The sequence below is a fragment of the Strongylocentrotus purpuratus genome, unplaced genomic scaffold, assembly GCF_000002235.5.
Source record: "Strongylocentrotus purpuratus isolate Spur 01 unplaced genomic scaffold, Spur_5.0 spur5_scaffold_15, whole genome shotgun sequence".
Lineage (NCBI taxonomy): Eukaryota > Metazoa > Echinodermata > Echinoidea > Camarodonta > Strongylocentrotidae > Strongylocentrotus > Strongylocentrotus purpuratus.
This window is the reverse complement of record NW_022145600.1, coordinates 9,125,329-9,136,286: the sequence shown is the minus strand read 5'-3', so window position 1 is coordinate 9,136,286 and position 10,958 is coordinate 9,125,329. Positions and strand designations below refer to the sequence as shown.

Genomic DNA, 10,958 nt, shown 5'->3' with positions numbered 1-10,958 from the left:
AAGCCATTGGCCTGTGACCCCTGAGCACTCAACACCGTGTGGGAGTCAGTTCGTGCTCATATTCTTTTATGAGACATATACAAGCAAACGTTTCCATATGCCCCCCCCCCCCAAAAAAAAGGTACAATTACACTACAAAGGGTGCGGCTAGTGTTGCATTTGTGTCACCCTGTGCTTTACAGTGTGTCACCCTTTGCCACACACTGTGTCGCCCGCCCGCGGATACATATAGTGTGTCACCATTTGCCACAATGTGTGCCATAATTTGCCACACTGTGTGTTACCTTTAGCCACGCAGTGTGCCACCATTTGCCACAATATGTGCCACCATTTGCCAAAATACGTGCCACCATTTGCCAAAATATGTGCCATAATTTGCCACACTGTGTGTCACCATTAGCCACGCAGTGTGTTATCCTTTTTCTTACAGTGTGTCATCCTGGCCACGCAGTATGGCACTTTGTTGTCACACAGTGTTAAAACAATTCACAGTACTATCGTACTTTGCTCCTGATAAACCGTTTTATTAGAAAGAAAGAGGAAAACAATTTATATGTGTATCATTTTGAAAAATTTATTTCGGCATTTGTCATGAACCATGAACATGCATAATTCGTAAAGAGTTTCAAATACATATTTATCCATTTATTGCAACTTCGTGTATTCATTGACTTTCAGAATTATCCATGTAATTGTAAAGACCATATCCATACAGCGTTCCCTGATCCCTCTTAGGCTCTATGTCTTTTTCTCTCCCCATCACACACTCTCTCTCTCTCTAGCTCTATCCTTCTCTCTCTTTCTCAATCTCTCTCTTACTCTTTATATATTTGTATATAATATATATATATATATATATATATATATGTATATATCTTACCTAATCTCTCTCACACAAACACACACACGCACACACACACACACGCACGTACGCACGCACGCATGTCTCTCTTTCTCTAACACGTCATTTTATTCACAACGTCTCTTTTTGTCTATCTCTTCCTTTCTTTATATCTATGTCTGTTTCTCCTCTTCTATCATGAGTTCATTCTTCTTTCTTTTCTAACCCCCTCCTCTCTCCACCCCCTCTCTTCCCCACCTATGCTCTCTTCTCTGTTTCTGTCTAAGTCAGGCTTTCTCCCGCTGTCTCTCTTTCTTTATCTCTGTCATGTTTTCTTTTTATTCTCCTCTTTCTATCTCTTTGTCTCCATCCCTCCTCTCGGTCATGCTTCGCTTTTTGTCTTCCCCTCTTCCCCCACTATCTCCTGTCATTTTTTCTTGGCCATTTTTTATGATTCTTTGTCGATACTTTATCACCCCACCCTCACTCTCTCTCTCCCCCCTCTCTCTCTCTCTCTCTCTCTCTCTCTAGATATTTTATATATACCCCGGTCATCGACTCCGTGCATGCCCGCACAAATGTGCACATTAAATTAGGTAGCAATCAAAACTAGCGCCATTTTATGAGTACCCAAAATGCTGACCCAAAATACAAAGACATTCACGTAAGGCCTGGACGGAAAGAAGAAAATGCGGATGATATTGCTTGCTAACGGGAAAAAAATGCCGTACCAGAAATCTAACCGACGCCCTTCAAATCTCCAGTCAAATGTCTAAACTACTTAAAGATAAAGTTGGGTTCTGGTCATGCGATTGCATTTTGAAAGGAACGTTGTGGAATCGATCAGAAAAGGGTTGGTCATCTAGCATAATAAGTATCTGTGTGTACTGCAAGGTTCTGGTATCTTCAAAACGATAAGAAATTTGGCCCAGTCATGGTAAAGTTACAAGCACTGTATACAGAAAGATGTATATGGGACTGCACGAACATGTGGCATAAAAATCCGTCCCGATTTGTTATGCTGTTACATGCCATATTAAGAATATTAAGGTATTTGAAGAGCTATGCTCAGTTTTCAGGGAACATTCTTCATCTGATGTTCTTCCACACTTGCATAATAGCAATGATATCGCTCCCAAAATATTTTCACCTCTTCCCAGAACTCAACCTCGACTACAACCGGCTACCTTCCACTGTCTTAAGATATCTGGAGCGCAATGTCCGTTTCCCTAATAACTTATATGGTGTAGGCCCTTTTATACTTTCGTTGAATTCTCCCCTTTTCTCCATTACTATCCCCCCTCTCTCTTTCCCCCTCTACCACTCTCTCTTTCTCTCTGTGTGACTGTCTGTATCTCTCTGTCTGCCAATCTGTCTATCTCTCTTTCTTTGTCTCTCTAAGAAATATTCTTCCATTATGATTTATTTTTCTTCTCCCCCTCTCACTTTTTCTAAACCTTTCTCTTTCTCTCTCAGTCTCAAAATACACATAACTACACCACCACACAATCAATGTACGCGTCTCCTTTCTTGCACTTCTCTTTCTCTCTCTCTCTCTCTCTCTCTCATACACAAATTATCCACGTACACCTCTCCATTCGTTCTTCACCTCTCTCTCCATATCAATTATCATATCACATCCATATCATTTCACATTCCATATCATAGTAATCGCCCATCTCTTCCGTGTTTTGGATACCGATCACATATCCTACAACCAGAAGGTCGCCCTTCGAACCCTTAATTTCCGTTGTACATTAATCAATATATCATATAATTCCATAGTTCTGTAAAAGAACCTACTCCAGAATAACCCCAGAATGTAAACAGAATAACTCCAAATGCAGCTGTGTCGAGTTGTGGGTTGTTGTGGGATTCTACAAAGCATTTTCTAACAAAAACAATAATTAAATTGTATTAAAGTAAGATGAGTGTTTGATATTAATTTGCGTTCTGTATAATTAATGCGAGGTGGACTCAATAATTGATCGTTCTTTCGCAAACGGGAGCTAAAAGTGCTCACAAAAAGACGAGCTACTCATTGGGCGATACACCAGTGTGCCAGGTGTGCCAGTCGGAGCAAAACCCCCCCCCCCCCCCCCCCCCCCAAAAAAAAAAAAAAAAAAAAAGTTAAACAAGTCTGGCTACGCCAGTGGTCACCCTGTCTTTTTGTGGCACTTTCAAGCTTCGGTAGTTGTTTTAAATAATCTTGCTCAAGTAAGCATGAAATGCTAAATATAGGCAGCTATGACTTTTCCAATTTGATGACGTTTTCCTCACATTCAATGAAATCACGTGGATATATTTTAAGTACAGAATGTACTTCATCATAGTTTTTTACGTATTTTTTTCGTATTTAATCTGTCATAAATCTGTTTTATGTAAATCATCCATTGGAATTGGGACAGGAGGCTTGATGCCACAGTAATTTAGTTAACTTTTTCTGTCCCTGGCGTTCCAATGGTTGATAATTATGTCTTATTTTGTATTGTGTACACTGATATGTAATGTTTTCCTTTGCCGAATAAATAATAATAATAATAATAATATATATTCCTTTTGAAATTAGTAGTCCTTCAAGTATCTGACAATTCTTGACAAAGCTTCATCTTGTTTCTGAGGTCCGACGGTAAGCTCACATAAATCACGCAACCAAAAATTAGTTTCGACAGGCTTCTCATAGTTGCTATGTTCCATTTTTCATAAAAAGTAGTCTATTATTCTGATAAAAAAAATACTTCGCTCATGATTCCGACAACTTATCAAAAGGCTCTAATTCATTTTTGAATTCCAAAGTCGTACGAAAGAAGATGACAACATTTATAACGAATGTATGAATCTGGCAAGCTATAATTTCCCACAGAAGAGGATTTTTCTGAAAGCGTTTCTGAACTCGCGGTTAAAAGTCGTATAAATGATGGGATTGAGAATAGAATTACACCAGCCGAGCCACGTGACCACTTGAAATGCGACGGGGGACACGGGGCAGGTCGGACAAATCCCGAGGAGAACGTTGATGATGAAAAACGGTAACCAGCAACAGATGAAGACGCCGACGACGATGGCGAGGACAAACGCGGCACGCCGTTCGCGAGAGACTGATATTTGTCGCCGTCTGACGAACGCGGGATGGCGGTGGTGATGGTTGATTGCGTTATTAGCTATCGCCAGCGTCGTCGGGGCGTCGTCCGTGATTAATGTCACACGCTTCGACTTCGGTTTAACCGATAAATGATTATTATCTGTCTGCTCCTCTTCGCCGACATTATTTGCTCCGTTTACAGAATGATTCCTTTCATCGTTTGTTTTGTCTGCAGCACTAAAATCTGTGTTTTCCTGGCTAATTTCTGCCAAGTGATAATTGCTTGCTGTGTTATTCGCATTTGGGTCCAACGACACAAGACTCGGTTGTCCCTCGCTGTTTGTTGTACTGGCATTATTATGTGCATGGTTGTTGCGGTTGCTGCACGGTGTTGCCGATGGGTTGCTACTTGTAGGGTTACTACTGGTAGCGCTACTGCTACATGCTAGTGAGCTACCATTGTTTCCTGCACGTGTCGTTGCCTTGGCCGTGGCCGCCGGTACGGTCGAAACGCTCATGATCGCTGGACGAACTCGACGTCGACTATGATGTCGCGCTGCCACCAGGATCCGTTGGTAAACGACGAGGACGACGACACAGGGGATAATGAATGAAATCATCGACGAGATGATGGCGAAGACGGGACTGATGTTGAGCACGCAAAAGTTACTCGTCGTCGGGTCGTAGCCGCCGACGAAGAGGAGAGCGGGGATGCTGACGATAATGGAGAGAACCCAGGCCACGGTGATCGCAACCGCAGCCATCAGCGGTGTCCGACGGAGAGCGTACCAAACTGGACGTGTGATGGCCATGTAGCGGTCGAGAGCGATTACGCAGAGATTCCAGATGGATGCCGTGCTCATGAGGACATCGAGACACACCCACACATCGCAGAGGATTATACCAAGGCGCCACTCACCAGCTAGCTCCTGTTAGAGAAAGTGAGGAAGAGAATAACAATGGTAAGGAAAGACAACCTTGACTACCGTATGGAACATTGTGTAATTTAGATTAATTACAAATAATTACCAAGGTGATCATTTAGAGAGAGAGGGACTGGCTTCAGCATTACGAGGCGGAAGGAGGGGGGGGGGGGGGTAGGGGGAGGTGGGGGTGGTAATATTTGTCCTGGGAATGTAAGCAATTGTTCATACTTTGTGAAAGGGGACGTGGCTCCTTGCGAATATCTCTCACTCACTTCTCAATTTTCCTGCTTCCCACCATTTTCCTTCTCACTCACCCTCCATTTCTTCAAGTATTTCCGTGACATCAGTTTGCTTTATTACGTGCATCATTCAGACTGAAAGAGGGGTTGAGAGGGGGAGGGGGGGGGGGGAGGGGGTTACTTAACTATATAGCAGCAAGTGGCATGAACAGCCCATAGACAGTCATGTCAGTTATCGCCAAGGCGAAGATGAAATAGTTTTAGACTATGTCTTAATAATATACCAATCCTACTATTTCATCCTAACTTAAAAATTAAAAAAAAAACATGATTTTCGTTGCCCGTACATCAGCTTTACATGAAAATACTACACACCGCCATAATTATCAGCTATTGCCAGGGAGTCGATGGAATGGTATTCGAACTAATTCATGTTTCACTTGATCCATAATCTATTTAATTTAATCCTACTCCGGTATCCCGAATTAATGAAAAAAACTGGGGTATATTTCGTGAAAAGTAGCCAGATCAGTGACGAGTCGCAGAGACAATGCAATAATATTCGAGCACATCAATCTATATTTCAATCGACCTATATATCGACAAATATATCTTGGCATTTTTCTAAGCAGGGGCGTAATTGGTAGCAGGGGGGGGGGGATCATCAGACTAAATTTGCGAACGAAAATTTATAACAAGAAAGAGGCTGTCGCTATATTTTCAAAAATTGCTATGAAAAGTAAAAACTGCCAATTTCATTTTCGAATTTCCCAACAGATTTCACCCTATGTTCCCCAGCAATCGGTGATACAAAAGTCCCTAATAATTTTGTTGCGTTTTGCTGATAGTAAGCAAATAATTACCGTTGGTGAAGGTGATGGGACAAACTATCACTTCCGAAGCGATTTGATGTAGCTATCTTTCCGAAGCGAAGCTGAGGAAAGATAGCGTATACATTCTGATCGACGAGGAAGTGATAGTTTGTCATCGCCTGAAACCAAAAGGTGATTATTTGCTTTATATTCCACATCTAAAACAATTCAACTACTAAAAGAAAATGACGTGTATGCATCTACATAAAAGACACCTAGGCCCAAATTGACACACAAAAAGTTTAAGTTTAACCCAACCCCTTGAGGGTAAGGTGCGCGCATGTGTTTTCTTTAATTGCGCTCATTGGTAATGCGCGCTTAATTACGCCTGTTTTAGTGCGCTTTTGGATGATCTTCAGTGAAAGTGCGTTGCCCTGTGTAGATAGTACCTCTATCTTCAATGAAAGTACGTTGCACTGTGTATATAGTAGTACTATCTACACAGTGTAATTAACTTTTTGCTTCTCCCATCAATAAAGGCGAACTTTCTTTCATCACGTGAGTTACTTTTGACCAATCGTAGAGCAAGATTCTTAGTATGTGGGATATAATCAATTATTACCCGTATCAGACATCTGAGCTGGTCATTTACAAAACCGTATTGCCCTAGTTTTTTTTACTAGCAGTGGGAACGGAGGGGTATATTCTTTGTATTTTCCTTGGTCTCCCTGCGCGTATTGACTTTGCGTGTAGAGACGAGTGAAAATATACCTTGGTATTTTCCACGGTCTCGCATCCGGGCATCTTGTATTGACCGCGCCGTATTTTGTCATTTTCATTGCGCATCTATTATGCGTACGAGAACCTGCGCACTTTGCGCGCAATCTATTGTGACGTAATAATCACACCAAATGCACACTGTTTGCAGTGTATCGAAAACAAATTCAAGCACTGGATGCACAGTGCTGGTTTGAAAAAGTTTGTTCAGTTCTTGAGATTGTCATGGTGGATTTCTGTATTTGCTCTAGATGTCTGATTTGGATAACAATAAAAATATTGACTGGCTTTACTTTCGGGGGATATCAGAAATATTGACCGCGCTAAGACCATATTGCCCTCGTCTTTCGACTCGGGGCAATATGATCTGAGCTTGGTCAATATTGCTGATATACCCCTCAAGGCCAGTCAATATTATATAATTATACCACCTCTATCCCCTAAAAAAAGGTGCAAACAATATGGTTACCTGTATAGCGGCCAGAGGCATGACAATACCACACACCGCCATGTCCGCTATCGCCAGGGATACGATGAAATAGTTGGCGACGATGCGAAGAGGTGCAAACCGAAAGACGGCGATGCAGACCAGAGTGTTACCGACGAGACCGCATAGCTGTGATGGGCATGGTGGCAAAGAGAGATGAAAAATTAAAGGATTAATCGTTATTTGACAAATGTTATGTAATTTTCATTTTATCGTAATTGATTCATTACACTGAATGCATTATTTCACTAACCAGAATTGTACATAGATGGTGCGTGTATAGACAATGAATGGTGGGCCCATTATTTCTGCAAATATGTAGACGTTATGTCAATATTCGTCAAAAGGGAGGGGGAGGGCTCACTCGGTAAGTGTATTATGCGGTTTCCTATCTTTCATTATTTGAATCTACATGACTTATCTGTCTTTAAATCTGTCTTCAAAAAGTAATATACCTGTAAAGCGCTTTGGCACATCGTTGGATCGATGTATTGAGCGCTATACATTAAAACAGGGAATATTATATTATTATTATTATTATTATTATTATTATTATTATTATTATTATTATTATTATTATTATTATTATTAAATATTGTCATGGAATTATTATTATTGGTGTATGAATACCACCTCTTTTTATGTTCATATCATACATGAGAAAGTAAGTGAGTATGTTTGAATATTATAACGTAGAAGAATTGAATGATGGTATTATCACGGGAAGGCTGGATAGATTGATGGGAAATAATCAAAGTAAGTGAAGATAAGGTAAGAGAGAGGAGGGAAGGAGTATGAGAGAAGGTGAAAGAATAAGTGAGAGTATGAGATAATGGAGAAAGAGAGAGAGAGAGAGAGAGAGAAGATAAAAGAGAGAGAGAGGGAATAAGAGCATGAGAGAGAAGAGAAGATAAGAGAGAGAGAGAGAGAGAGAGAGAATAAGAGAGGGAGAGAGAGAAAGAGGTGGAGAAAGGAAGATGTTGGAATACAACAACAACATTATTTTTCTCCAGTTCCGTCCAGAACGTTGTAATAACGCCCTTCTATTAGTTTTGTTAACGCATTACTGTTTTGCATTACACACCAAACACTATCATGTGGCAACAGTTTAGTAGCCCGTTATTATGATTATATTTCCTTTAAATCTAAACCTGCTGCGAAAGCAGCTTAGATTATAATTCATAAAGTGTGACGTATTGCACAGTAGAAGAAGACGACACACACGTCTTGACTCGAGTACGTGGTTTAAAGAAGCTCTCATGTTACAGGAAGCAATGTTATTTTGGGAAGTAGAACTTCCTTGTTTTACGATAGAGAAGACGTTGAAGGTACTCCCTTTTGCAGCCAACCTCAAATGCTGTAGAACTTTGCAGGAATTATGAATATGTCATGTATGTCCTCTCTGTGAAATTTAAACGTTAGCAGTGTCCTCATATTCAAATTATGCTGGAAACCCGTTTACTTGCTAGACTTCACTGTCAGACACTATTGAGTGAATGACTGGCTTTTTTTTCTTCTTTGGTAATAACATACATGAAAAGAGTTGTAAAGGGTACATGAGCATTTGTCTCCTTCAATAACCCACTTCTTGTGATGGCCAAGATTAAACTGATTGAATCTTTGCGCAGCATAAAACGTATGACCATTCGGTACTATTGACTGAAAATCAAGACTATTTCTTTTGGGCTCTATAGCCCTAAAGTCGATTTGACAACTAATAGTCATTATTTTCCCACTTGAAGACATTTTCAAGCCCCACCTTTTTTAGGGAAGTTCTAAATTAGTATTATCTTTCAAATGCAGTTGGAATTTAACTGTTTCATTTTTTGGCCTGCAAATGGGACATAGTACCTTTAAAGGCATCGTTAAACAATGTTCAATCTAAGAGGCACGGCTCTACGTGTTATCAGTGTCTGTGCTATGGTGTAATATTGAAGCCATCGAAAACTGGCGCTTCAAAATGATCATGAAGTGCTTCAAAAAAGTAATAATCTTTGAGTGATCGGCTTTCCCATACCAATTTTCCCCAATTGACTGTAGTGTGATTAGAAACCGTTAGGAAAACGAATTTTTAAATTTCGATTTCAAATCATAAATATCTTGATAATCAGACAGGCGATTGACTTGTAAAAGTCATGGGGATCCTGACTGACCTAAATGTTTATAATTATCATTGTAGCATGAGCTAAATCAAGGGTTTTGTTTCAGAATCTGAGACAAAGTTACCAAATCCCTTTAAATAAGACTTAGAGAATAACGGTGGATAATTCATTCAGGAGTGGATAACATGCGCTACATCGGTCTGGGAGGATATTGGAGATGGAGGAGACATGTCTGTGTTGCAGGGATTACCCGATGCGTCACACTAGGTATCCCCTATGGTACAAACAGGGGAGGATAAGTTAATGTGTCTTCCACAAAGAATCAGCTCCACCCTCCCCCTCCCCGGCTGGTTCAGTGGTATGGATCTGTCTACAAGACCGAGGGAGGGGGAGATGGGGGTGGGGAGGGGGTTGTGGAGCTAATCAAAGGCTTGTGCTTCATGATTACGATACATTATTATCGTACCCAATTTATCGGGGGTAGCCGTCCCCTGCTCTCCCAAAGACGGGACAGCCCTGGACCAGCTACTCTTGATCATGATGTAGATGAGTGTTCAGTCTACTGATCAGACTTCCAATGAGACAGGGGTATTCAATTTCGTCAAATAAATCCGTGCGTTTTGGGTCTTATTCATCTTGTTTCATATACCTTAACCCAAAATCCAAATTAAACCCCTTTGAGGTGCGTACTAACTTCCGGCAAGTACTTTCATAGAACCATTGACTTTCATTTGCGAGGTTGATATTTAAACACCGAACTAGAGTTTATGCCATAGCTTATAGGGAAAAAGGATAGATTCAAACCGATGTCAATGGTAGGAAACCTTTTTAGTCCAAACAACCAACTGAATGTGTTATTTTGATAAAGGTTTCGTTCTTTTAATTTGCAACTTCCATTGTACGCTGGATTACAGGCGGATTACGCCACAACGCCTAGTTTTATATTAATCTTTGCGATCGTGTTAAATACTTGCCAGAACGAGTGGTAGGAGAACAAGCGCCACGATGTCGAGAGTCGTTGTCGTGTCGTTGGAACGGTCGGTCGTGCCGACGTCCGAGACGTTATGCGCCGTCGTCTGAAACTCGACGAGGTTGGTTACGAGGAGTGGTGTTTCGGTGACGTGGTACCACGGATCGTACGATGTCCAGACGGCACCGGGAAAGGTGGCTACGGACTCCATTCCTCACCGCGCCCTGTCAAGGATACGAATGGAAATGGAAAAGATCAGTCTCTGAAATGTGACCCTACAGTTTTTCTCCGGCGATAATCGGTCCGCGCTTTACTTCGTCAAAGGTATAGGGTTAGGATTAGGGTTGCACTTGGGTTTCAGATTAGGTGTCGGTTCAGTTAAGTGTTGAAGTATAGTGTTGGGTACAGTGTTGAAGTTGAGAAGCTGGTTATTAAACGTAGTAAATTGACTCGGAGCAATTGCCGCAGGAGCAATAGTATATGCCAGATTCCGATATCATTTCATTTAAATTTCCGTCAGATTTCAGTTCATCATATTAAATCAAATCTGTCTGCATAGTTCATACACCATTTTTGTTGTACATGTATATATTATTCAGCTTGCCAGGGGTGATCAAAGATCGTCTGATCCAACACACAATCCGACAACAATTGCCGTGGGTTTAATTTACTCAAAGATAATGGTTTTGATTTGGTTTATGGTTAGGATTAGGTATACAGTG

General features: G+C 41.0%; 1 protein-coding gene across 1 annotated transcript; it reads right to left on the bottom strand.

Moving 5' to 3' along the window:
- Window positions 1-3,440: 3,440 nt before the first annotated feature.
- On the bottom strand, window positions 3,441-10,447 carry LOC105439162 (5-hydroxytryptamine receptor 1A-beta-like). Its single transcript, XM_030986456.1, has 3 exons — window positions 10,241-10,447; window positions 7,147-7,293; window positions 3,441-4,852 (listed from the first exon to the last, which is right to left on the bottom strand). Exons 1-3 carry the CDS (start codon window positions 10,445-10,447, stop codon window positions 3,689-3,691), a joined length of 1,518 nt encoding a protein of 505 aa, XP_030842316.1. The 3' UTR covers window positions 3,441-3,688.
- Window positions 10,448-10,958: the final 511 nt, after the last annotated feature.

What these genes read in the sequence shown, in the direction of transcription:
- LOC105439162 (XM_030986456.1), bottom strand. Translation starts at nt 10,447, where the DNA reads ATGGAGTCCGTAGCCACCTTTCCCGGTGCCGTCTGGACATCGTACGAT. An exon ending in TTCTCCTACCACTCGTTCTG is followed by an intron (nt 7,294 to 10,240) that starts GCAAGTATTTAA and finishes TGCCCATCACAG; the next exon opens with CTATGCGGTCTCGTCGGTAA. An exon ending in TGCCTCTGGCCGCTATACAG is followed by an intron (nt 4,853 to 7,146) that starts GTAACCATATTG and finishes TTTCTCTAACAG; the next exon opens with GAGCTAGCTGGTGAGTGGCG.